At 44.5% G+C, this 27,854-nt stretch overlaps 2 protein-coding genes across 13 annotated transcripts in view; one reads left to right on the top strand and one right to left on the bottom strand.

Moving 5' to 3' along the window:
* SLC4A4 (solute carrier family 4 member 4) overlaps window positions 1–6,723 on the top strand; it is a 205,934-nt gene extending 199,211 nt beyond the window's left edge. For all 3 annotated transcript variants that reach the window (XM_021396769.1, XM_021396770.1, XM_021396768.1), the window contains 3 exons: window positions 1,339–1,435; window positions 4,803–4,882; window positions 5,755–6,723. In XM_021396769.1, the coding sequence (XP_021252444.1) occupies window positions 1,339–1,435; window positions 4,803–4,846 (141 nt within the window). In that variant the 3' untranslated portion in view covers window positions 4,847–4,882; window positions 5,755–6,723. The remainder of the gene's footprint in view (window positions 1–1,338; window positions 1,436–4,802; window positions 4,883–5,754) is intronic.
* GC (GC, vitamin D binding protein) overlaps window positions 9,359–27,854 on the bottom strand; it is a 52,753-nt gene continuing 34,257 nt past the window's right edge. For 7 of the 10 annotated variants that reach the window (XR_002438627.1, XR_002438635.1, XR_002438626.1 and 4 more), the window contains 9 exons: window positions 24,667–24,747; window positions 24,112–24,220; window positions 23,688–23,824; window positions 22,568–22,720; window positions 22,121–22,243; window positions 21,872–21,977; window positions 15,306–15,392; window positions 14,715–14,985; window positions 9,359–10,109 (listed from right to left, as the gene is read on the bottom strand). The gene's annotated coding sequence lies outside the window, so the exon portion shown is untranslated. Of the gene's footprint in view, window positions 10,110–14,714; window positions 14,986–15,305; window positions 15,393–16,484; window positions 16,687–21,871; window positions 21,978–22,120; window positions 22,244–22,567; window positions 22,721–23,106; window positions 23,385–23,687; window positions 23,825–24,111; window positions 24,221–24,666; window positions 24,748–27,854 lie in introns of those variants that run through there. The other 3 variants (XR_002438629.1, XR_002438630.1, XR_002438634.1) reach the window with 3 other exon arrangements.

Consider the following 27,854-nt stretch of genomic DNA (forward strand, 5'->3'; position numbering starts at 1 on the left):
GATTACCCAACTCTTAGCTTCCTTACAACATAGCTCCAAATGGATGGGAATTCTGGCATGGCTTTATTGCCTCCACGTCTTTTTAAAATTTGAGCTATGCTTATCTGTAGCTTTGTAAAAAATAAATAATGCACATGCATATATATGCACATATCTGAGGAAATGTTTTGCTAGGGGAGTATACAGTATTGCACTGGATGTCTGTAACACTAAAAAAAGAAAAAAGAAAAAAGAAAACCCAGGGAGAGAGATTTTCTGGCTTCTGTAATGTTTTCCTACTCTAGCTTCTCGGTCTTCTTCCCTCCCTAATGCAGTGTTATACTTCATGCTGCATCTAGTTCTCTCCAGGAACAAAGATACGTTAACATTTCTGGCACATATCACCTGGCACGTATCACCTTAATTTCTCTGCCAAGTCAAGTAGTATCAACCTTTCTTTGGTTACGATAATTTGTTTCATAAAAAAATAAAATAAAAAAGCCAAGTAATTCAGTACCTTCTAAGCACAAGCAAGTGGGTTATTATTGGAGCCAGTGAGGCATAATCATTGAACTCCAAGAGACTCAGTGGTTATAGTGTGCTGATAATTTGAGCAAAAGCTTGCTGACTTCAGCAGAAAGCTATCTTGGAGAAAGACTTGCTAACGTACAGCTTTTCTCTGCCCTTGTAACTCTTCTTGAACAGTCTGCCATATCTCCTGTGTGGTGGGATTACATGAATTCTTAAAAGGACCCTGGATTTGATGAAATATCTTACTGTAAACAGAAGTGTAATTGGGACTGGGTCTGACTTTATTTAAGTAATAAATAAAAAGAGGAGCTGAAACTATCAAAGTTAAGGATTATTTGCCATATTGTGTCTGACGCTCTTCCCTGTACAGCAGTTTGGAAGGAGAAAAAAATATAGAGAATGTCCTGCTATAATCTACAGGAATCACAACAGGATAAAACTTTTTCGTGAGATTTCTCAGACGCCAGTGCCCTGTCATTGCTGCCAACAAATGCATTTTTAATCCATTTGTATTTCCTGCAGCCAACCCAGGCTGACTCAGGTGGTGTCTTACAAATTGGTAGCATAGGAACTGTGGAGAGGAAAAGATAACACTTAGATGATTATTCTTTCAGTCTGCTTTACTTCCGTAGTGTGAAGAAAGAGGAAAAGTGACGTGCAAGAGGGATCCAGTGAAAATCAGGAGGCCACCAGCTAGGCTACAGAATTATTATTTTTATTTTTCTCCTCATTTCCTACAGAAATTATGTGAAGGATAATATTAATTTATGGGCGACAGTAAGAGAGCAGTGGAAATTTTCTAAGAACTTTTACACGTTTCTTTCACAGTCTGACTGCCCCTACTCAGAAAAAGTCCCAAGTATTAAAATACCAATGGACATCATGGAGCAGGAACCTTTCCTAAGTGATAGCAAACCTGCTGACAGTGAGTAGAATTAACTAACCTCTTGCATGCCTGCGTGACTCTGACGTGCAGTACAAAATTATATATATACATTATTTTTTTAAAGCTTTTCTATTATTTCAGAAGTGTGGGGTTTTTGTTTGTTTTTAATTTCCAGGTCTCTGATTTATGACAGTTTTTGGCTTTGTTTTTATGTATTTTTTCTTTACAAAATCTATATTGTTTCTTCTGGTGCCTCCAGCTTAACTGCTTTTGTCCAGCTATGTTTCTTGATAACTTTCTCTCTCCTCCTCTCCGTAACTTCCCCATCCACTCAATCCATTTCTAGCCTTTGCCATTTTGTGTTAAATTCACTGATGGTTTGCATTTATTTTTCCTGAGTCTATTGCTCCGGATTTGCAGCATGTCTAAACTGCATCTCTGTCCTGTTACTGTTTATTTCCTTAGGTTCCAAGCAGTTGCAAAACTCAGCACTTTAAAAGAATAATTAAGCATGTAACTGATCCACATTTTGCATTAAACTGACAAGGCAGTGATCATTTGACCATTAACACATTTCCCTTCTTAGGTGACTTGCTTTTGTGCTATTGTGTCTTTTTAATTTCTTAGGTTAATATCATGGAATCAAGAAATTGTAGGGGTTGGAAGGGACCTCTGGAGATCATCTAGTCTAACCTCCCTACAGTAGCATGCTCCCTACAGTAGGTTGCACAAGAAAGCTTCCAGGCGGGTTTTGAGTATTTCCAGAGAAGGAACCACTCTGTCACATTCGAAGTACAAAATTTCTTTCTCACGTTTGAATGTAACTGTATTCTAGTTTTTGCCTGCTGTCCCTAGTCCTGTCATTGGGCACCAAAAAGAGCTTGGCCCCATCCTCTTCATGCCTGCCCTTCAGAGATTTCAAAGCCTTGATAGGATCTCCTCTCAGTCTCCTCCACACTGAACAGTCCCAGATCTCTCAGCCTTTCCTCATACAAGAGATGCTCCAGGCCCCCGGTCATCTTTGTGGCCCTCTGCTGGACTCTCTCTAGGAGTTCTCTGTCTTTCCTGAACTGGGGAGCCCAGAACTGGACACAGTACTCCAGATGTGGCCTTACCAGGGCAGAGTAGAGGGGGAGAAGAACCTCTGTTGAACTGCTGGCCATGTTCTTTTTAATGCACCCCAGGATCCCGTTGGCCTTATTGGCCACAAGGGCACACTCCTGGTTCACAGTCAACCTGTAATCCACCAGGACACCTAGGGCCTTCTCTGCAGAGCTCCTTTCCAGCAGTTCAGCCCCTAACCTGTACTGGTGCATGCATTTATTCCTCCCCAGGTGTAGGACTGTATACACTTGCCCTTGTTGAACCCTCATCAGGTTCATCTCTACCCAACTCCCTAGCCCATCCAGGTCTCTCTGAATGGCAGCACAGCCTTCTGGTGCGTCAGCCACTCCTCCCAGCTTTGCATCATCAGCAAACTTGCTGAGAGTGGACTCTATCCCTTCATCCAGATCACTGATTAAGACATTCAACAAGACCAGATGCAGTACCGGTGCCTGGGGAACACTGCTAGCTACAGGTCTCCAACTAGACTATGCCTTTGTTTTCAGCCATTTTCACTTCTCATGTTATAGCCTTTTAAGTGAGGAATCAGAAATAACAACTGACATGAGCTTTTTTGCCTTTGCAGTGACTTCTGACAATGTTATGAGCAATGGGTTCAATCTTGAGATAAATATGCTGTTTTGTCATGAGATGGGAGCAAAGAAACACAAATGATAGCAGCAGATCAGTATTGCTGCATTACTGGTGATAAGATTTCTAGGAATAAGACCTGGAAACACTGATCTTTAGATTCCTTAAGTAGGATTTGTGTTTAGGAGCTGGCCCCTAACTACCTTGGATTTTGGTAGTGGCATTTGGCAACCCTAAGCACTGCACTGTGTTTTTAGGTAAAAGAACACTTAAGAGATTGACATTCTAAAACAAAGCCAAAGACAAAGACAATACTTTTTTGTATACTCTCAGTGTATCAACCTTGAACCTAACAGATCCTCTTCATTTTTCTATGAAAATGCCCTGATACGCTTAAACCAAGTTCATCTTAAATGTTGTTACACAGGATCTTATGATTGGGTACACTGTTCTCAGCATCATTAGGGCTGAAGTAATTAGGGAAAAGGTAATATTTCTGCCACAAGCCTGTTTGTTGGAACGCCCTTTCAGACAACAAGGAGTAAGACGACCATGTGCCAAGCAGCAATTTGTTTGTGTATGTGTACGGTATTAAGATTCTGAAATTGGTTTGTCAGCTTTTACTTAGAAACAATGCAAAAAAAAAAAAAAATTCAGGCTCTTTTACCAGAAAAAGTAGCTGGAATCCATCAACACCACAGTTTCACCCTAGAATATAACAGTGCTCCGAGACTCGAAGTGTATTACTAATAATACTAATAGCATTCAGTACTTGAGCGTATTTTGCATGTTCAGAGTGCTTGACAAACAATTTACCCTTCAACCACTAAGGCAGAGAAGTGGATTCCAGCTGTTTCTCAATCCAAACACGAAATTCATTTTTTACTCCTTAGCTTCCCTTCAGCAATAGCAAGAATAGGATTATTATTAAAAAAGAGTACACTTCACCACGCTGGTCAGGAAATGAATGTGATTACAGGCAACAAGCCACCTGTTTTCTCGCAAGGAATTTGGATGCTACAGTGAGGAACACAGGGTAACTAAAGTCGTAGATGAAAGGTAAGTATCAAGATCTAAAGGTGCCGAAAGGAGGCCAAGAAACAGAGTAATTTTTCTGAGATGGAATTTGGGAATTTCCCAACTAGGCATTATGTGCCCAAGCCCTGATTGAGGGATTCCCAACCCCTTTTTGTCAGGCACCTCTGAGCAGCAACCAGACACAGAAACGCTCCCGCCTCGTGCTGGGCTGAGACCAGCTTTGCGGTGTCTCGTGGCTTCCCTCAGGGAAGCGTACCCCAGCCGGAGACCCTCTGCCAGGCTGCAGCGCAAGCCTGGTGAATACAAAGTGAGTTTTCCCATGGGCTGTTTATTCGGAGCAGCATAGCTGCCTCTTGTGTGGCAGCTGGGTGAGTGCTCGTGGCTGTACAACTGCATATGTAGTTAGTTGTGTGTCTGCATGTGCAAAGGCATGCAGGTGAATGCAGCTCACAGGGCAGTCCCTGGAAATGAATCACAGTTATTTTGGCAGTTCAGGGTCTGTATCTTGGAGGAAAGACTTAACTTTATTATTTTTATTTACAAGCTGTGAAATTCATATGACAGGAAGCCAGCAGTTAAAAGCACTGCTAAATACATGAGAGTTTGCTGGGCTTAAGAAACCATCAGTGCTGCATGCCATGACAAAAAAGATTTTTTCTCTCCTCCCTGACAGAAGAAAAATCACCAACATTCCTTGAACGCCATACGTCGTGCTGATAAAATTCCTTTTCTTCAGTCTCACACTATGCCAAGGTAAGTACTTGTAAAATGCAATTTGTATGTGCCACAGTGTAGTGAAATGCTACAAGGCAAAGTTCCTATCTGCCTACAGGAAACTTTCTTAGAAAACACTTTGAGAGAATTCCTAACATACAGTTATTGCATCCTAACTTAATTACCAGCATGGCCTTACAGTGTGGAGAGAGCGAGGAGCTTGCGTAAGTACGCTGTTGGCCTTAGTTAGACCCCAGCTGCGGTACTGATTCCTGTTTTGGGGTCCAAACCAGAAAAAAGATGTGGAACAACTGGGAAAAGTCTAGAAAAACATGTCTACAGGGGAAAAAATTACATGACTTAGAAATATATAAACTTATAAAGGCAGTTGTGTGCCTTGTGCAAGTACTAGATATGTGGTACTCCTTTGTTAACAAAGTCAGTAGGCTTACTCCCTGACATTAGTAGTGTTTGGACCAAATCATTAAATTAATCTTACGTGATGCATGGGCCTATTGATAAGTTCTGGTACCAAAGAGAGCTATATATTACCAGTGGCTGTCTGGGTTATTTACTTGGCATCTGTAAGTTGCCCGTTTCAGAAAGCTGTAGTGTACTGGTGTGTGCTGATACACTTGGTACTGGGAGTCGAGCATTTCTTCCATTTCGAGATGCGACACTGTGCTGTGCCAAGTACTAGGATGTGCAGTTTTTGAGGTGTGAACCAGCTGCCACTCTGTTTTGCTTACAAATATAATTTTTCTTTTGGAGTTGTACAGTTTTTCAGGAACCGATCCCTCCAAAGAAAATGTACTCTTCAGAATCCAGCTGAGCACCGCAGAGCGCATTAAGCATTACTGAAATGCGTGAAGTTAGTCCGTGCACTTACCTTGCCTTCTTTCTCTTCACAGCCCTCCACGAACTCCAGTAAAAGTTGTGCCTCAAATTAGAATAGAACTTGAGCCTGAAGACAATGGTTATTTCTGGAGGAGCAAGGGAACAGAAACTACTTTGTAATTTGTCTGTCTGTTAAGTCTTATACGGAATTTATTTTGTCACTAGCCAAATATTACAATGCTCTCTGCTCCCCACCCGCATAGGTAAATGAGACATTCTGCGCTCCCCGCTCTGCCCTTACCCCCTGCACATTTCCTCTCATTCATCCTCACCCAATTTTTCCACTTTGACCAAGACTCACTTTTGCCTTCTCTGTTGCTTAGACATGCACGCATCTCTCTCATTTTCAAGCAGAGGGCAGAAGTATTAAGGATATAATATAATACTTTTGTGAAATGTCAGAGGAACTGGCATTACTTTAGTTGTGAATCAGTGTTTGTTTGTTTGTTTGTTGTCTGGCAGAACAAAACTGACCTCCAGGCTAATTCAATGTCTTTATTACACTGCTCTAAGATGCTGGAAAGTGCTGCTAATACTAACTTGCTCTTAAAGCCTGTACTTGTAGTAACACAAGAAGGAAAACTAAAAGGTACTTCACTCCCAGCACAAACTATTGCCATCGTTGTAGCATGTGTTTTGAAATGTCCCTTTCCTATGCAATTTTTTTTTAAAAACACTTTAATGGACTTAATCCGTCAGGTACATTGAAGAGTGTTATTTTCCTAGATTATTTTGTTTAAATTATGGGGGCCTAACCTACGACTTTTTTTTTTTTTGTCAATTTTTTTAACCTTTTTTTAATTACTGTAAAGAAAAATGAATTTTTCCTGCAGCAGGAAACGTATAGTTTTGAGTAGTTCTACCTCTTATTTCTAGATGCCAGGCTTTCTGTAAAAAAAAAAAAAATGTATTGTACCATATATAATGTGATTTTTACAAAAAAAGAAAAAAAAATACACAATCTCCAGGACATGGCATAGGGCTGGATCAATTTTATTAATACCTTCTACTCTAAAAGCTTCTGTCTTACTTAGGATTATTTTATTTTTTTATGAATAATCCAACTTCACTATGAAGGAGATGGGATGTATCTTAAATCTCTCGTGATGTAGGAAGAGTCTTAAGTGTGATGTTGGTAAGTGAAATACTGACTGGTTAACAGCGTCAGCGGACAGATGCTGATTGTATTCATTTTGTTGATTTCCTACGCAGTATTGTTAGAATTCTTTCATTTAAAACATCCGTGTGTGCACGTGTGTGTATGTGTGCAAGTGGAAACACCCCACGTCTTGTTTAGACACAAGATCCAGATCCTCCTCGAGAACTGACAGTGCCCAGGCACTGTTTCCCGTCACGTAGAGAATTTACTCTTACACCTTGACTGCTCGGCACTCCGCTAGATAAAACAAACCTTCCGTACACGATGACAATGATGTATCGGTAACAAACCGACTAGGCACACTGACACACGTTTTTGGTTTTAAACCCAGTAAGTATGGCCTTGTGACAGACCATTTTCTCCGTAGTTGGTAACACCGTGAACTTGAGTATGCATATATAAAAATGCATTTGGGAAACTGGGCTTCCCCAGCACATTTATTCCAAATGTGAGGATTACATATGACACGCTGCAGAGGCTTCGCTTTAAAAATGAAGCTCCCTGCACTGACGTGTGTCAGGGGCCGAAGCAGCAGTGAGAGCAGCTGCCCAGCAGCAGGAGAGGGAGGGACAGCCCATAATAGCCCTCAGTGCCGGGCATTAAGAAACGCACTTGCAGAAACTGCTTTATAATGCCTAACACGTGGCTTTGTTTCATTTTTTTCCTAATGTAGCAGAGATACCGAATAAAAAAGTAGAGCTTAGTGGCTTCCACACCTGTTGTGAAGGAACCAAAGTCCATGCTGATTAAGGAAAGAGAATTTCATCACGGTGCTGAGAGACCTTATATGCCAAATTTTAGCATCCACAAGCTAGTAATAACCAGATCAACAATCAGAGCTGCGAACTAGGACTCTTCTTTCCCAGATACTGGTTCTGGTTAAAAGACGCAACTGTACGAACTGTAATAATAATATTATTTTTATATTAGTTTTATTATTATTATTTGCACAGTCTTGTGCAAGTGCTCTGTGCTGCACAAAGATGATGGAGTTGCAGAGGAATTGGCACAGCACACACACACACATGCACACACATGTACATTCCCCAGCTTGTTACCAAGGAATCGAAATTTCTGCTTACCTAACATTTTTGTTTACTGTGAGAAAGCAGTGCAAGAGGAAGGGAGAGCAGCTGTTCCTCTTTGCTGCCCTTGAGAGATCAGCATCCCATAAACACAGCCCAAACCTGCTTCAAAAAGGGTGAGGAGCCATCTGAAGCAGCCAGAAAAGCAGCCACTCGGTGATCCCTTCTGCTGCCTGCTAGGATTGGCTGGAGGACAGAGAACCTGGGAAGTGCAATGCTAATGTGTAGGAAACTGTTTTCATTCCTTGGTGAAAGTAAGTCGCAGACTACCAAAGGGGAAACAGATTCAAATGTCATCATGTACGGAGTACATGTGAGCTTTTATGTTTTGCCCAGACACTTTATTTGTAGAAATCCAAATAAGATCAACGTAGATTAACATAGAGAAAAAGATTTCCTTAAGAGAGCACTGACAAAAGAACTCTCTCCCCCACCTACAGTATGCTCAAAGTGCAGCATACTGCACACATGCATATACGCACACACACATAATGCATCCTTTCATCTGCTATTACCTGGTGATTTGTCTTCACAAAAATGAGGTCTTCCACTTTTGAACCATGTTAAATATACTTGAAATGTATTGACTGCTGATCTACATCTTTTTCTTTTTTATTTTTTATGTTAACAGACAAACTGTTGTACAGAGGGTAGCATTGTCTAAGGGATGGGACAAAGATTTCTGTAGTTTTCCGTGTCAAACACAACTCTGGATGGAGAGAGGAGCTGGAAATTTTTCATTTCCTGCTTCCTGACAACAGCACTTTGGGGAAGGTTGTGTATCCTTTGTATTTTCTTTCCTTTAAAAAAATTAAACAGCCACAAAGACAGCAAGCAAGAGCTCTGCTGGCACCAAGAGATGGAAGGCACTGAAAAGCAGCTGCCTAATAGCATTTGATGGGCTGCTGTCTCCATACGGTGAGTTTCACTGCGCACTGTAGGCCTTATGACAATAAAACTAAAACTAATTTTGGTTTAGAATTGCACATTTAATGAGAAAGGCCTGGGTAAGCACCTCTGGCTTCTGGGAAGGCTCTTCTGAAATCAGAAGAGTCCAGAAAAAAAATGAACTTCCCCAAACAGTTTCTCTTAGAAGCCCTACAAGAACAGGTACCAACTCGGGGCGGAAATCCTGCCATCGCCCAGTGAAAACAAACCAACTGCAGCTAGCTTTGTCCCAGGCCCATAAAAATGGTGACCGTCTGCCTCTGTAGCCACTACTTATTTGTTGTCGAGGTCGACATGTATTTGTATTCATTATGTTTTTTTTTCTTGGAATCAATACGCACTTTTATTATTTTTAATTCTCTTAAGTCTGTATTTGCTTTGGAGGAAAGAATAAAGAATTAAAGTAAAATGAAGCGGATCAAGATGGTGGAACAAAAACGAAAAAAGCAGAAAACATTTCAATATATTAATTTTTTTTTCCACTAATATAAAACATGAAATTCCTTATAACATAGTATTTTACAGTTTTATGAAGCTTTCTATTGTGACTTTTATGGAATCAAAAGATGAAGATGATGAGATATTTTAGCATTTATATTTTTCAAAATTAAATGTATACTGAAAATAAAGTAACTTTATGCATTTATTGGAGAGTTGTGTTGTTTTTTTTAATTTTATGTATTCCATTTGGTTTGACTGAATGAAGATTCCTAGATCACTGTTGTCATCGTTACCCTTGTTAAGGCCAAATGTCTGGCAGGTCTCTGGATGGAGAGGATGCTCAAAAAGGTCCCACCAATACATGCACAGAAACACAGGGCCAGCCCTTATAAACCCAAAGAGACTTAGGATATATGGCTCTAAAAGTGTGCTTTAATGCCAGAAGTACTCCACTGAAGTAATTTACTGATGCTTTTCGAGGAGTGAAATGTAACCTGTTCAGAAATCGAAGTTGAACAGACCTGTGTCACATCTGAAACTGTGATTTTTGTCTTCTCTCAGGAGCAGCCTCACTTCTCAGCAGAGGCTGCTGGCAGTGGATGGGAACTAGCAAACCAGGGTAGCTGTCAATTTCACACACCCTTCACAGAGGTTCACACATACTTCATAGAAAGTCTTAGCTTTTTTAAATTTGCACTTACCCAGATGATCATTCTCTGCAGGAGTCAGCATGTTCCTGTGAAGAAAATGGAGAAAAATAGGTAAATGCACACTAGGTAGTAACAAAAAGACCGCTACAAACCCCAGCCCAATACAAGTTTTTTTTTGTTGTTTTTGTTTTTTGTGGTGGGGGGGAGGAAGGGGGAGGTGCCCTTCCTTACGAGGAGGTATATGCAGAGCACCATCAGAAAGGTGCTGATGGAGGTAGGAGCTCCCCAGGATCTCTCTAATGAAGCACAGGGAGCCTCTTGACCCTGCTGAAGGCCAGTCTGGGATACAGAAAAAGCCCTAGAGGCGCTCAATGGTACAGAAAAACTGGCATTAGGAAAAACTGTTGAGAACAGGTCCAGTAACAGTGATGTGCGCCCTCACATCCCAAACCCAGTGACTGTGGTCACTGTGATGGTGTCAGGGGCTTGATCTGGAGGGCTCCTTTGCAGGCACTGAGGCATCTCCTGCTTCTTCTCCTTGCCAAGCAACTACATAAAGCCTGTTAAAAAACACCACTTGCTCCTTTTATAGAAAACAGCTTGCACAGGTTAACTTATGTAATGGCTTTGGGCTAAAGCAGCTTACAGTGCACTGCTCGCATTTTGCTGGGCCATCTATGCTGCAAGGATGTGGCTGGCCTGCCAGGAAAGAACTATAGGGGTAGCAGGCACAAATTACCCTGTTGGTTAAATGAATATGTCAGTGGTAGTCTTAGCCCACTCCCTTTTTTGTCTCTGATTTCTTCTCACAGCCATACCAGTGTGGCCCCATACCAATGGGGCTGCTCCTGACTCACCATTGCCTTGGCTCAGCTGTGTGACACAGCTGGGAGAGTACTAAGTTATTCTGCGTATTTTTAGTAAAGCAGACGGGGTGTTGGGATTGCTATGACTAGTTTGGCAAGTCTGACGCCAAACTGTACTGAATAGTGGAAATGGTACAGATACATCAAATGTGACTCCCTCTCTGCCTGAGAAGACATCTGAATTGAGCAGCCATCCCAACGGCTTGAAACTGTAAAGCAGCACTGACCCCTACATAATCAATTTCTGCCACAAAAAAGAGACGCTGCCATTAAAACACAAGTATATGTGTGTTTTAAGCAAACTTCTTAGTAAGGAGCACCTTGTTTACACAACGATGAGCAAGCTGCAGGTCTCTTTTTTTCCCCTCTGCTCCTGCTGCAACATACCTTATCTGGCAGTCTTGGTTCAGACAGCAACCAAGCTCTTTCCTTTTAACAAACTGGGACTGAAAGCTGTGCACTGTCCAGAGTTATTCCAATTCTGTTACTGTGGAAAGCACTTTGTGAACATACCTCAGTCCAGGCACTTCAGGACTCTGGCACAGTCACCTGCTTCCCGCGCAGGGTATGGAATTATTGCCTAGGGAAACAATTTACTTGATCCTTCTAAACCCTCTGGGTGGGAGCTGGGTGGCTTTGAGCTGATCTCCTCCTTCATAAACTGCCTCCACCTCTTACCAGCCTGCCAGAAATTGTCGATGAGCCCTTCTTTGTATGGGTTTTGTAGTCAAACTGTGGAAAGCAAAATATCTGCTGCTCCTTTTAGGCAAGCACTATACACAGTACATAACCCAGGTATTTGCTGTTTTTTCACTTGAAGTCAGTAGCACTACAGCAAGGATGTGGCTGGCCTGAAGAGCAAACTCTAGTCTTAAATGCTGGAAAATAAATTTAGTCATTAGCAAAGCAAAAAGCCCAGCAGTTCTCAGAGTTAGCAATACAGGGAGCAGATAAAACCAACATAGCCTTTTCTTAAAGCTTGTATGGATCTAATGTCTTAAATTGATTTAAAAAAAAAAAAAAAACAACGAAAGTTCTTAGCCTGATCTCTGACCTATTAAGATTCACCTACAAGCCAGCATTGATGACCACGTTTTAATCTAGTAAAGCAGCAGCCTGTGTACAAAGGGATGAGCCTTCAACAGGGAAAAGCAGTGGGAAGTGCACCACCACCACTTCTGATGACTAACATGCAAACTGAGCAAAGCTTATTTACTTGGTTAACTCTCTTTTTAGGAACAAACCAGTACTGCTTTCCCCCAAACTTTATGTACCCAGCAGGGAAATAAAAAAATACCAGAGTGCATCCTGAAAATTTCAGTAATGCCACGGGTTGATTATATCAAGATTTGATCTTTTTTTTCCCCACTTGTTAACAAAAAAATAATACCCTTCCATTTACTGGGTTAACTGATCCTTTTCCCCACCTTCTTTGCAGGAGCCTGAGCTTCACTTACTTCAATAGACTGCAACCATTAATAATTAAATACCACGTACTTTTTTGTTTAGTATCACTGTCGGACACCCAGTTCCCAGCAGCTTACCTGCCTTTAGCAACCACCTGGGGTTGGTGCACATTTGCTTGCTTCCCCCAGGTGCGCACCTGTGGCCAAGCATCAGGCCAGTCTCCCACAGTCTGCCCAGCAGTGGGGCCTGATTAATCCTATCGGAGAAATCTGGCCACAGTGGCTTTGTGCAGCCCATCAGCCTGGTGAGGCTTTTTTCAGCACCTTCACCAACTTAACGGCACACTTTTCCTACTGCAACCTCTGCTCTTCCCTCATTAGTGATGTTACTACTACCACGATACTGCACCTGCAACAAATTGCTGCTTAATTATTTCTATAACAGCAGTGTAATTAGTGTGAATAGCCCTTCTACAGTTCAAGATTGTTTAGCTTATCAAGCAAATGAGCGATTTCAGATTAGGATGGTGCCTGCTCCTACGCACCTGATGTCAGTAATAAGTTCCATAACTACAGCCATGATGATGGAGATAGCCCTGTGCCTGCTGGGCAGCTCCACTTTTTGAGTCAATGGGTGTGTAAGAAAGCCCCATGCTAGGAATTACATTCATCATGAGCAGTATGGTTTACAGCATCATTTCCTGGTGAGATTTTGGCGTTACTAAGATGTGCCTCCTTTGAGCTGAGCTGCGTATCAGCATGATGAGTACCAGGGATTTCTTTCAAAGGTGCTGGTTCAAGAGTAAAGGTAGCTGTCTACGTTGCAGAAGTAGTTGGTTTTGTTTTCCTGTCTTTGGTATACAAACTGCACTTCTACCACTAGCTCTCTGACTCTGCAAGCCATCTTCCTAAAACATGCTGAAGGAAGCATATTTATTGTTTGCTATGCAGATGTGAGCGTGCAGATGTTTTAGTGTCGAATAAGGATTGCTTTGAGCAGCAAAGATTTAAGAAAACAAACAAAAACCAAACAGTGACTTTGCCTTTTCTTTCAAACTTTTTGAAGTTGGTTATAAAGCCACTGAGACAAAATTGCAGGAGGAAAAGCTGCCTCATGTTCTCTGCTGCATGTGATGGGCCATCATGGCACCAAGGGCACAAGATGGGAGACTCAAAATGGGATAAAAGTGGGTCCTGGGGGAGTGAGAAGCCCCAGGAGGTAACGTGAGGCTTGTGCACAGTGTCATGCTGGGTAGTGCCACCGCTGGGCTCCCTAGGCCACCTCGTACCCCAGAATTAGTGACCAGGTGTTTACCTCCCCCGATGGCCCATCCACAAGAGCTGCTCTTGTAGCTGCTGTACAAAAAATCCCTCCGTGTTTGTACCGGCCAAAAGAAACCTAACACCCCAACTCAAAGCAGAAAATGAAAGTGTTTTCTGCTCTCTTTGGCAAAAGGGTGAGCACTAATATCTCAGGGGTGTTTTGCAGGCCAAGTAAATACTCTCAGCTTGCGTAAACCCTGCTAAGTCATTTTGTGGAAGAGGGAGCTGCCAGCAGGCCCAGTGCTGTTACTGGATGTACTGACCATCTCAGGGTTTCTCAGAAGTCAACCGGCTTTAATAACGAAGCATGTTTTTTTGCTGCATCTTTTAACAGAATGGATTCTTCTTTTTCTTTTCCCCTTACAAGCCCGAGCCAGGCTTGGCCCTGGTCTCAGAGCGCTTGCTGCTTGCCTTGCCCCGCTTGCAGGGAGGAGGCTGCCTGGAGGCAGTGGTGATCCTGTGAGGACTCAGATGGCCGCTGCGTAAGCAGTGACGGCTGTGGTGACTTTACTGCTGTGAGTGAGGTCGCTTTGTGCAAGGCCAGTGCCTCCCAGGAACCCTTTCCAGGCGCTCTGCAGCAGGGTTGCAATACAGCCTGTGGGTTTGGGTGCTGTTGCAAGCCAAGATTTCATTTTCCCCAGGTGGTGAAGGGGTTTTGGGCTTTCCTGATATTTATCTCCAGATTGATTTTTTTTCCCAGCCAGATAGATAGTCTCCTGGGGGCTGTGACATTTTCTTTGGTAGATGGCTCAGAGCTTGCTGCTGATGTGGTGCAACCTGTTGTTCCTCTATCCAAAAACACAGGTAAATGGAAGTTTCCCAGGTAACTGTGAGCAGCTTTGCAACAGTGCAGAATGGAGAACAGTACATAATACCTAGTCATCATCAGATAAACCTGGCAGTAACACGGTTGTAGGTGAGTAGGGCCGGACAGGAGACTCTGCTGCAAGAAGAACACTAATCAGTGCGAGAAACTTCTCAGCATCTAAATACTGCTGTTCAGCATCTTTGTCAACATCAGAGCTGTCACCGTGGGCACATGAACACAGCAATGGGGACATTACAGCTGCCTCAAGTATGTGAGGCTCTTTCTCACCTGTTAGGCTGGCAAATGTGGGCAAAGCATAAGGATGTGGTGACAGGATTAGCTGATGCAATTTCCCTCTTGTCCACAATCTGCAGCTCAAACATTTCTGGCGTCAGAGGTGGTGCTGTTCTATCCAATAGCTTCTGCTGTACCCATTGTCCTGGACAATGTGTTGACACTGACAGCTGTGTAGCGCTTGGGGTATCATGACGAGACCAGATCACGTGTCGGGGTCGTATGCATTCCTTCTGCTGGAGAAGTTATCTGAGCTCTTCTTTATCTGGTGGGAGAGATTATGCCACTTAATTAAAAAGTTTCCAGTTACCACATGGATCTTGATTGCAGCCTGCACGAGGCACACCTATACGGCTTACACATAGCTACTGGTATTTCTTTTGAGGCAGGGCCAAGCCCTAGCCCAGGTCTTCATTTGGGTAGCAAGAATTGTGCTGGACAGGCCAATGCTGAAAAAGCTGATTTCCTGCAAAACTCTACGGAGGGAATTGAGACCATAGTGAAGGTAAGGAATACATCCCACAGAGTCCTCAGGATTTTGTAGGCTGCACGTACAGAGTTGAGGCACATTAGGGACCAGCCTACCTTTTGAAACAATGGTGTGGGGCTGGAGACTGCTGCTCTGTGCTCAGCAAACCTGGAAGTTTGGATTTGGATCCATTTGTTACAAACCTGATGGGAGAAACAATTTTAAGAGAAATCAGTGCTTTATCACATTTCAACAGAGGAAGGAAGGTGTCATAAATGAGCAGGAAAGCTTCCTGTGGGCACAGTGCAGCTCCTGCTGGGATTGTGGCTCTGTCCCAAAGTTGGGTAAGTCAACAGAAGTTTGCAATGAGACAGAGATTCTGTGAGATGCAAAACGGTGTTTTGTGTTCACCTCTACTACTGTCATGAGTCAACTTGCGGCTGGCTTTGTGCAGGCAAAGAAGCTTTTCCTTCTTCATTTAGCTTGTTGGGAAAAACTGTTACCAGCTCTGGCAAAGCACTGTTTGGCTCGCGAACAGATGTTCAGGGAAGGTCCTGAGAGGTATTTCAGATAATTGGTCCATTTCTAAAATGAAATTCTTAATAATGGATGCAACCTCTCTAATGGCTTTCCACAATCACTCACCTAATTAGTCCAGGGGGAGGAATATGCAGCGGAATTAGTCTTTTCCATACATAATTAAAGCTAATGGAAGCCCAAACACCAATGCAAATAAACATGCTCTGTAAATAAATGCAGAGGGCAGAGCACAAGTGTTCTTCAACAAAGCCTTGTGCCAGAGTGGGCAGCATTTTCTCACATGCTTTTTACTGGCAAAATATGGCAGTTTGTTTGCTGGATGAGCACAGATGCACTGAAAAGTCTGGTTTTCTGGGTTTGTTTTTGCAGACAGAAATTCCCATTTGAGTCTGAATTCTGTTCTGGGGCTGGTAATTCTAACTCCATCATCCTGTTAAGTGCTCAGGCTGTTTTATTTATTTCCCCAAAAGAGTATGTCACGCCCTCCATCTCAAAGAACTGTCTTTACATAGCATCTTATTTTGGGGTATCTAAAGGAGAATCACAGAAGCAGAACAAGTCTGAGCACCACTCTGTGCAACAGAGGACATGGTGGGCTGCCATCCGCAAAGCGGTTTTGCGGCAGGGTCAGGAGCCCTGTCTCACATGTATTAACAGAGAGGAGCTTCCCTCCAAAATTCTTGTGCCTACTGTCACGTCAGACATTGTGGCGGGATGTGCACTGGTGTGTTTAAGGATTACTAGTCAAGTCTCACCAGTGAAGTTTCCTCTGTGCCTGTCAGCAATGCTCCTGTCTGATGCTCCGGCCACTCCTGAGGAAATAGCAAAACTTCCAGGGCTAAATGCAACCTCCCACGCCAACTGCTGGTCTTCCAAATAAGTATAATTTACCCACAAGCCAAGATGCAAAGCAGTCCTGTTTCCCTGAAGTGTGAATTACAGCATGCACTTCCAGGTCTGTATGAATGAAAATACACCAAACTTAGGTGAGTTTCTGCAGGTAAACGCTATGAAAAGTCTTCAAGTCTGAGAAAACAAGGGCCAAAAGACCATTCTGGCCACTGTGCTGAAGTACATACAGAAATGAGGATTCTCATGGTCCCAGAAGACAGTCAGGACTTTGATTTTTAAACCTTGCTTTCCCCCCAGGGCCTATCAGGATGTCCCTGCGATACCATCAGTATGACCTTGTGGGATTCATCAGCCTCACAACCACTGCTGGTCACATGGAAAACCTGCTGGCTCAGGAGGAGGGTGGAATGGGTACATTTTCAGGAGAGAAGGGCAAACATCTAAATGTAATCATGCTCTTGGTTTAACCTCCTAATTACTCACAGGACTTCAGAAGTCCCTGTGAGCCAAAAGGATGTAACATCACAGCAGGAAATGATTCAGGTAATACCTACACCAAAAACATTTTGTTCGTGTGCAAAGTAAATCCCTTGTCAGAAGTTCTGTGGTATAAAAACATTATTGATGCAAGCTCGTCCAGAGAGGCTATGGGGTTGGCTTTTTGTTCTCTGCCAGTTTGCTGAGGCTTTCATCATTCCCTTGGGATATTCTAGTGCACGCTTCTCACCCTCAGAGTTACAGTGATAATAAGCATCAATCATTATTTTTTTTTTTTAATATCTATCAGTCAGCACATTTCCTAGAAACAGAAGAAATATCCTTTTTTTATTTTACAGTGTTTCTCCAATTTTTTTTTCTTGGAAACACAGAAGGCCACTCTAATCTTTAGCTGTCACCATGTCACCTCCTGAATTTGGCAGATATAAATGTGATGCTGAAATCACTGAAAGCTGCAGCAAAAGGTCATTTTGGTTGCAGGGCTGTGGGTGTGCTGTTGGCTTAGGCTGCCAGGGCTCTGTGACTCTTTCAAAGGGTCAGCGAGGGGGGTCCAGCTCTCACTGCCCCCTACTTGTGATGGCCAGAGTCCCTTTTAAAGCACAGGGAGGAGAGAGGCGTGGCAGCTCAAACTGGTCACTAACACAGCGGCTCAGCTGGCCATTTCATTTGTATGACCAGTGCTCAGGCACCAAATGACAAGCCAGCGCTTCGCTGCAATGGACACGAGACAAACACAAAATCAAAACAGTCCTTGTGCTGCTGAGCATTTGCCTTCTGTAAGATACAGCCAACAGAAGGGGAACGGAGTGGATGCACTCCCTTCTGTTCCAGTAAAAGACCCAGTGATGCTCAGGGGAATAAACGCAGTGCTGAAAATAAGGCCTGGATTGAGGAACATGTTTTGGCCTTCAGTATACTAAATGAAGTACATTAATGCTACCACCACCAACAATTAAACATCTCTTCTCTGCACAAAGCCCTGCAAGCAGGTCAGAAGGAGTTCAGGATTTCAGCTCCAAGCACAAGAACTTGCATTGCAAAATCCTTTGATAAAGTTGCTATGCTATGCAAGAATAGCATGGTATATGAAAGAGGCCAAGCTTTTTTTAGGGGAGGGAGAAATCACCGCAGCAATGATATCAGCTCTTGAGTATCCTCAGTATGCTCTACAGACTCGAGCACAGACAGCAGAACTCTGTTGAGTGCTGCACTGTAAAATAAATTGCAACTAACAATTTTAGCAGCCTAGATAAGCCTTTTCAGGTTGCAGATATATGAAATGCAAGACTGCTAAAACTCACTCCTGAAATACTGTGTGTTGCAAAAGGCAGGTTTTTCCATATGTTGAAACTCGATGATCTTTGAGGTCCTTTTCAACCCAGGCCATTCCGTTCTATTCTATGATTCTAATCAGTGCCTAGCACAGTGTGGACATAATTCTGAACTGAGAACTGCAACCAGAAATTAAGCATCTTTTGCTTATGCAGTTGTAATGCCAGCTGCACAGAAATACAGGTTAGCTTCTGGTCCCAAGTTCCTTGGAAGTGAGTGTGTGCTCACTGATGGTACCCAAAGCTTGCAGCAAATAGTTTCTCCAGAGATTTGAGGTGCCTTTTCATCTGATTTCTTTTTCTTTCATAGAAGTTATGGGAGAAACTCCACTGCGTGTGGAGCGACACAGCCCTGGTTTATATCACCGGCTCCACAGCTTTTTCTCTTAAGCCTTCTACTTTACTTTGGGTCCTCAGCAAGAAATGTAGCAGAGAAATCATCACCTCTGATTTAAGACTAAGTGTGAAGGAGTACTTTGAGCCAAATTTTTCTATGTCTACTTTAAGTGTTTCTGAGAGATTCCTGATTCCTCAGCAACAGTATTTAAAGAGCATCCAGAATCATAGAATCTGTTTGAGTATGATGGGGCCCTTAAAGGCCATCTGATCCAACTCCCCTGCAGTGGACAGGGACACCTAAAGCTACATCAGGTTGCTCAGAGCCCTGTCCGGCCTGATCTCGAGTGTCTCCAGATGGGGCATCCACCACCTCTCTGGGCAACCTGTGCCAGTGCCTCACCACCCTTATTGTAAAAAACTTCTTCCATATATCCAGTCTCAGTCTCTCCTCCCTTAGTTTGAAACCACTTCCCCTTGTCCTTTCACAACAGATCCTGCTAAAGAGTCTGTCCCCTTGTTTTTTATAGCCCCCTGAAAGGCCGCTCTCGGGTCTTCCCAGAGCATTCTCTTCTCCAGAATGAACAGCCCCAGCACTCTCAGCCTGTCCTCATAGGGGAGGGGGTCCATCCCTGGGCTAATTTTTGTGGCCCTCCTGTACTGAGGACTCCACATCTGGATGCAGCACTCCAGGTGAGGTCTCACCAGTGCAGAGTAGAGGGGCAGGATCCCCTCCCTTACCCTGCTGGCCACGCTTCTGTTGATGCAACCCAGGATATGGCTGGCATTCTAGGCTGTGAGGGCGCATCGTTGGCTCACTTTTTTTAATGGATCACATGCAGTTCATTTGCCAGCTAAAAAGCCCTTCAATTAACTACATGTTTTTTGGAGCAGGATACCTTCTTGTTTTGGAGTTGATATAGCCAACTCCACACAAGCACTAACTTCCATTTCTAGGCACGTGGCCCACACACGCCCAAAGTAACAGCTGTTTAGCATTACATTCAGGAGCCTACGCTGCTGTGATCTACGGAACCAAAAACGGGAAAACTGACCTAAAATTCCCCATGGGTTCAGACACCTACTAGCTCTGATATTAAAAAAGTAAAAATAAAAAATGACCTCAAACTACAAGTGACTCCATCCTACCGGAATGCTCATCTCCTAATGTTATCGGAATGTAAGTTCAACACAGAAAGGATTTTATACAGTCTTCCCTAGAGCTTTGATGCTCTCAGAATTCAGCTTCCATCAGTTAGTGCCATGTTATGCTACTGCAGCCACGTCCAGCCCACGACCTGCAGGCCACATACAGCCCAGCACAGCCCGTCCTGTGGCTGCCCCCTGCCCTGTGCCACCATGGCAGCAGCTCTGCCTCGCTCATCCCCCCGACCCTTCATTCACAACAACCAAGCAATAATGTGCAATCTGCACTGTCTGGGCTGAAACCGAGACACAGGGAGGGCACAGTGCAGCACTGACTCGAGTTACGGCAAATAATTGTATGCACTGTGATACACGGCCTAAACACAGTTCTGTAAGCAGCAAAAAACATGCAGCTGCTTTCCATTCTGATAAAGGAATTTGAGAACAGGTTTCAAGAGTGCTGAAAAAAATCATCAATTTTTTGGTATATTTGCAATTCTATTTTCAGTTGACATAAATAAATTACCTGCCAATTTCCAAATGGAATGTACAGAGTTGCAATCAGACATTCAGTGCAAAGGAATATCTGACAGTATCTCTCTACCAGACTTTTATAAGCCCTCTCTTACCAGAGAGAAAAATCTCTTACTTCACAGTCACACCTTACTCATTTCATCACTTTTGACAGCATGAACATTTGTGAACAATTGTCAAGGATGTAGCACATGAAGAGTAAAATTTCATTAAAAATCACAGATGGACACCTGACAGCTCGCTGAGAATTGCAACTACTGCCATCAAACCAACCTGAGGCACTCATTTCACAAAAACAAGGCAAATATACCACTACTTTTATGCTTTTGTTGCTCTTTTTGTTTCAATAAAAATATTAAAGATTATAGTAAGTTTTGTTACGTATATACACTATTCTGTATTTCATGAGGGCTGCTCTGAAAGTAGTGCCTCCTATTTTATGATGTTGACTAATGGTGTCAGAGGCAGATGTTGGAGGTACAGCAGCAGAAGCTGAACCTTCCCACCAATATTCCATAACACCTTGTTGCCATGTGACAGACAGCAGCAGAGGGGCAGTCAGACAGAACGGTGTCTGACATGGAAGTGCATACAAAGCAAAGGGGCGGCATTAAATTCTTCCATGCAGAAACAATGGTACCCACTGACATTAATCAACACTTGCTGAAGGGTGATGGAGACCAACCAAGTGGATGTGAGCACAGTGGGGCAGTGGGTGGTGCGTTTCAGCAGTGGTGATAGTGGCAGTGGGTCACCACTGCTGGCGCAGATTTGTATGAGTGCAGAATGCAAATTCTTGTTCATCACTGGTGAAAATGCATAGCTAATAGTAGTGACTATGCTGAAAGGTACTATTTTGTAGCTGAGAATTTGCTCTATCAAACTGGTATCGTGCTCTTTGTATCTGCTGAAGCTTCCATGGAAATAAATATGAGTCATTACTTTTGGAGCAACCAACACAGATGTAGCTCAAGAGAATTCCTCCTCACTCCATGTGGCCCAGACAAGCCAAAAGGCCCTGCTCTACCACAAAGGGCACTACTACTACCATTACCACGAAAGACTGCTATTCCGGTGTGTTTTTTCTTTTACGTTTCTGAGTGCCCTTGCCCCCAGCTGCTGACAACACTCTTGTCCCACCAGCGCTGAGAAGTGCCCAGACAGAGCTGCTCAGTCCCAGCCCCTGAGTGCCACCCCAGGAAGGACCCAGCCCCGAGCTGCTGCGCACTCTGGATGGATCTTTACTGCTTGCAACTGTTCAGACCTTCACGAGCTCTGGGAAGTCTTCATCAACTGCAGTATGGGGCAGAGACACAGTGCCAGGATGCAGCTCCCAGCACTGACCTCCCCGGGGACTGAAGGGGAAGGCGGCCACAAACAGTTCTTGGCAGCACCGCAGCCACCATTATAGGAGCAGAGCACACAGCTATGGTCCCAGCTCCTACCTGGGGTTGCGAAGGTGTCCTCATCCTGCTGTTCCTGACTGCAACCCGGGAGGTGACTCCTATGGGTGCTGCAGATAGCATCCAGCATCTCTGGTGCTTGCATCTCCTGGGAGAGAGCAAGGAGGCCTGAGTTCTTCTTTGGCTGAAAAGGCCCCACTGCTGAGCCCCCACCACAAGGGATGGAGCAAGTGCAGCAACAGCTGTATTGCCCCACACTCCCAACATCTCCCCAGGCCAGGGCTCACTCACCAAGAAAGTGCAAATCCTGCTTTCCATCTCAGCCACAATACATCCAATGGAATTCGTGATTGCTCTCTTCAGCCCCCTCAGCTCCACAAAAGGAGCACAGTCACAGAGGGCTGTCCTGCATGCCTGGAAAAGAGCATTGTGCCCAGTCATTCCTCTCTCCCGTGCAGAGGAGGCCGGGTGCCCCTGCCAAGATGCTCATCCCACCAAACCCTGCGCAGCTCTCCTGAGCAGAGGGGGCTGCCCTCAGCACCATCCCTGGGCATGGGAGGGCTGTGGCATTTGTGACCACTGGGTGGCTCCTCGGGGCCTGCTCCCGTGTGGCGGAGCCCCTTCAGGAAGGAGCCAGGAGACGCCTAGCAGCTGCTGTGTAGGCAGCAGCAGGCAAATAGCTCGGCAGAGGCCATGCACCTTTCTGAGGATTTGCAGATAAATTCTGGGGGCTCTTACACTGGAGACTGCAAGGCTGGGGTCCCAGAAGTGCAGGAAGATGCTGACCCACGTCTCCCTCCCTTCTCTGCTGAAGAACGTGGTTGTCCCTTCAGTGGAGGCGGCCAGGGCCATGTACAGGCTGAAGGCCAAGAAGTGAAGCTCCTCTTGCTGCTGCAACCCAGAAAAGCTGTCTGTCAAGCTGGGTCACAAGGACATCTCCTACCAGCCTCTCCACAACAGCTGAGCACTGCCGCAGGGGACAGCTGCCTGAGGAATGACTTTCCTTTGCTCCTTCTGACCCTCCCCGACACAAGTAATTCAACACATAAAACAGGGATCAACAAATCAGTGTGACTGAACTCAGCCCTGCTGGCAACACCACCTTGGAAACCCAGCCGGGAACGAGGTCACCTCATCCCCATCCCTTCCCTTCAGGAGTGGCCTCATCCTATCTCTGAGGAACAGCACGTGAACACCAGGGGGGACCCTGCTGGCCCAGGAGAACAACATGCGCCTCCCGGCACCACATGTCAGAATAGCAGGAGAGGAGGAGAGGGGCCAGAACAGGTGTCCTGTACACCAGAGCCCCTCCATGCAGCACGCACAGGTCCCTGCCCACTGCCGTTACCTCTCAGACAAGTGGGAGAAAGAGTTGGTTCACTCACTCCACCAAAGAGCCTCCTAGTGGAGCATGTAATGTTTCTGAAGGCCTCTCCCAAGCCCTCGGCTGTCAGTTTACTCAGCACCTCTGCCAGGGCCAGCATGCAGCCACCTCAGGACTGCTGATGTTCTCCATCTCCATCACCTCCACAACTGCCCTCTTGTGCCTTTCAATCTGCAAAGCCAAAGACATCCACAAGCCGCTCATGGCTCCTGCCTGGAATGGCTGCCCTTTCTCCTTTCTTCTTCACATATATTTTGCAAGGGGAGGTGCTGGTGTGGAAGTGCCTTCTGTCATGGGGATGTAGTTACATCTGTCACAGCATTTCCCCTTTGCCCTCCAGCTGAGGTTGGAGAGCAGCCTTGCTGTAGAGAACCCCCTATGTGCCTGTGCTGCTCTGGCAGGGTCTTGAAGCCTTGTGCATCTCTGCCAGATCTCGCTAGCAAGGGACTGCAGTCAGAGCAAAGTCCACCTTACCTGCTTGAGCAAGCCACTGACAGCACTGCCAAGGCCTCTCACTGGCATCTCGTGCATAGTGCAACTGGGTCCTGCAGCTTCTCGAGGAGGATCCATACCACAGGCTTCAGGAGATCTTTCCCCTCGGCCAGAAGGACCTTCATCACAAGAAAGCAAGAAGTCCCTGAATGCCAGGATGAGACCACAGCCCAGGCAGGGCACGCAAAGGGGCTTTATGCAAACGAAAGCCCTCATCGGGCTCTCTGCATGAACGCTTTTCTTCTGGTCTCTTCCCACATACAACCTGAGCAGTTGTTTCTTCAGAAAAGCCCTCAAAGCCCTTCCTTCCCCACTCGCTGTCTGACCTCAGCCAAGAAAGCCAGCACCATGACCTGATGGTTTTCTGTGGGGACATGCAGCCACGTCCAGAGGATATGGCAAATACCTTCAGATCTGTTGTCTCTGCTTCCACAGGTGGACATGACAAGATGCTACAGCAGTACAGAGCCACCTAGGAGGAGCTGATGTTTCAGGGAATGCCGGTCTCCATCTTGCTGGAAGGAAAAAAAAAAGAGAAGGAAACAGAATTTAGTACCATCTCCAGAGTAGCCCAGATGACAACTACGCTTCAGCCCCAGATTCACCACTCCCAGCCTGCGCTGATGAGCACCACCTCTAGCAATTCACACAACCTCCCAGGCAGCAGCCAAAAGTTCACCCCAGGGTCAAGGAGACCCGCCCCCCACCTTCCCATGGGAGAGCCAACACTCTTCTCCCAGCACAGAGCTCCCCTCCTCATAGCTCCCTGAACCTGACAGTGCCGCCCCGCCTCCTGTGGACACGGCTCCCCAGCCCCTTTGGGAGCTCCCTGGGATGGGCAGTAGCATTCCAGCACAGAGCCCCATAGCTCCCTGCCCCATACTCAAGGCCACTGGGAGCGCACCAGCCAGATGGGCTGGGACTCACAGAGAGTCACCATAACCTGGGGCACAAGCCTTACCCTCAACTGTTCCATGAGCAGTAGTGCCCTGAGGTGCACTATGGACACCGGGGACTGACAGCTGCCATCCTGCATCAGGTCCTGCAAGTCCCAGAGAGAAACACTCAGAGTGGGTGGATGGGAACTGGCACAGAGCATGCTCTCCCTCTCCAGAGCAGGCCATCGTGCCTCTGGGGAAAGCAGTTTCATGCGCAGACCAGAGTGACCCCAAATCACTTATTAGCTCTTGTCCTTGTGAATACACTGTCTCCTTTGAGAACATTTTAAAAGGATGCAAGTTGTACCAATGCTAATAACTGCACTTTGTCACCATGAACCTGATCCTTGAAGAGGGATCGTTCCTCACGGTCAGTCACCAAATGCTTTTCATTTAGTTGATTTTACAGAACTTCCCTCACCCATAAATAGCACTCAGCAAGCAGAGGAGATTCAGCAAAGAAAGCAGGCTTGCTTTCATTTAATTTTTTTCTTCGCCTCTTAAGACCTCTCCCCAAATCTGGCACTTCAACATTTAGCATGGGCAAGCCAGGCAGAGCAGTGTTTACTCCCTGGTTTCACAGCTCCTGAATCAGGATCAAAGGCAGCATCAGGGTAATAGTTTCCATGATCCACAGCCTGACCCAGCTGAAAGCTTTGTGAAGCACGTGAAAGACTTCTCTGAGTTCTGCCAACTGGATGATGGCATCAGAATGTTTTCCTAAATCCTACCAAAACCATTACAGAGAGTGGTAGATTCATTCTATCTTACATTAAAAACACACCCCTCACTGCAAATACAGGCTGTCTATCAAGGAGATCAGTTGCATTTTCAGGTAGCCGTCTTCAACTCAAACACTGGAAGCAGGCATTTTGTTATCTCCTCTGGGTTAGGAAATATTATGGATTCTCCTTTTTAGTGCCAGCCACTTGAAACTTAGCTATCAAGGTAGAAATTAGCACACAGCTGACTCACTGTAGATGTCAACAGAAGGCAAGACTGCTATCTGAGCAGTGTAGGTGAAATGATGCCAAGATTTCTGAGAAAGTAATCTCTGTTACTGCATGTTTTAGGGTTGAATCCTCAACTGGGAATGAAACAGTGCAGCTGTACCCTTGCCAATAGAGCCAGCTGGAACGTTCACAGGTTTCACTAGCTGGAAAATACTAGTTTGGCCAACTTAAAATGCACAAGGCTCTATTTTCACCTTGTGCTTGCTAAGGTAGTTGTGGTATTTATAGATGTGTTCCCTAAATGATAATTTTAAATAAATAGCATTGAAGTGCCAGGCAATTATGAGGGCTCAGTATCATGGGCTCAGGCTCTTTGTTTACTTCTCTGCAACACAGAAAGAGGTTCTTCACCCCTCTCTTCCCCAAGTCAGTACTATGGTCTGTACATCCTAAAATCCGTGGTTAACCTAAGACCTGTATCAAGCAATCACAGGTAATGCTACTAATGTGTGGGAAGATTTCCTTAAAGCACTGCCAACATGCATCAAGTCCTTGACTGAAAGATGCTTTAAAGGAGATGGAGTGGTATACGGAGAAGAAACCACTGCTGAGGTACAAACAGATGCTGTAAATCGCTCATGCCAAATATGCAGTTACTTCACAGCAACCTCCTTGGCTCACATCTTGTTGTTGTAATGTTTCTGATTATACAGACTAAGGCTTCAATAACTTGTGTATTTACAGGTTTTGTTTATTTGGTTGTAGATTTATGTCTCTAGTAAATCAGATTAACACTAGGTTTTTTTTTAACTAAGAGAATGTTCTAATAGTTTTAATTCAGTTTCACTGGGCTGTTCTACAGTGATGGTATAAATTAATTCAGCTTATTTACTGAGTCACTATGTGTAGAAAAGCTCTTCAGAGAATCAGGTTCCCCTTTAAATAGCCCCATTTATATACCCACCTTTACCATTTTATCAGCAAGCAATCCCAAAGCCAATCAAGGCAAAAAGCTTTGCTCATGAACCTTCTCTAGTTGCTGTATCATGAACACAGACTCCTGATTTCCCTTTTCTCAGGAAGGCAGAAAAGGTATTTCAGTGCTCTCAGCTATTTCTATGAATTTGCTTACTATTTATACTGTAGGCAAGCCTAGAAGTTGTTATTATGATGGATATAGATCTCTTTGTGCAAATAAAATGCACTTGGCCTCACAGTTTTCCAGGTGTGAGAGCAGGCAGTGTTAGCTTTAGCCACATGACTCAAAGCAGTCCAGCTGTTACTCTACAGTTTTACATACCAAACGAGGATGCTATATATGCAATAATAGCCTCAGAATTACTTTGAATCTTCACACTTCAGCACAAACCCAAGATGTAACATCTTGATGAGACAGATATTTGGTACTGACATTAAGAAACCTGGCCCTGGAAATAATGAGCAAATACAGCATTTATGATTTTCTAATTAGCCGCTGCCAATTAACAAGCTTTTTTTCTCCTGGCTTTCTCAGGAGAGAGGCAAAGGCATTTACAGAAAAATAGTTAGCAGGATCCCTTTTCTCTCTGCTGACACAGTCATGTGCAAGTTTAGAAGAGTATAAAAACCACTGAGGATTTAAAATGCAAAGCCACATACTACGAAATACAACACCTTTCACCTTACAGATAAGGGTCTGTGGTGATGCACGGGTTAACTGAACTGTTCAGTATCTCCTCTCTCATGCTGACTGTGGGATACCTAAAATGGTGAATGAGAATTTTGCATGCCCATCTGTCTCACTCTTCAGTGGAAAACTTCTTGTCTGAGCAGCACCACAAGGAAAAAAAACTCATTTCAGGTAGGGGATATAGGCTTAATGCTGTTGTTCTTGTCTCCTTTCTGAGCAGCAAATAAAGACTCTTTGCTTCAATGAAAACTGAAGTGTGAAGGAGCAACAAAAGTCAATAAGCTCTTCCACCAGCCTACAGAAACTCAATGCAAAACGTGGTCTCCTTCCTCACCTATGCACATCTGGGAGTGGAAGAAAAATTAGAAAAAGAAAATAAGAGCAAAGGGTGAAGCATCACAGCAGGAAGAAGAATCGAAATCAAGTGCTCTATCAGGAAAAAAAATGGAAAAAGAGTAGAGAATTTAAAGGACTAGTAGATCAGCACCCTGAATTGATTTCTACCAATGGGCTCGTACATAAGATTTCTTAGGCAAATGCCTATGGGATGCCAGGAATGAGTGTATATCTGAAGAGGTCATCACAACAT

This window comes from Numida meleagris, chromosome 4 (assembly GCF_002078875.1).
Source record: "Numida meleagris isolate 19003 breed g44 Domestic line chromosome 4, NumMel1.0, whole genome shotgun sequence".
NCBI classification, from domain to species: domain Eukaryota; kingdom Metazoa; phylum Chordata; class Aves; order Galliformes; family Numididae; genus Numida; species Numida meleagris.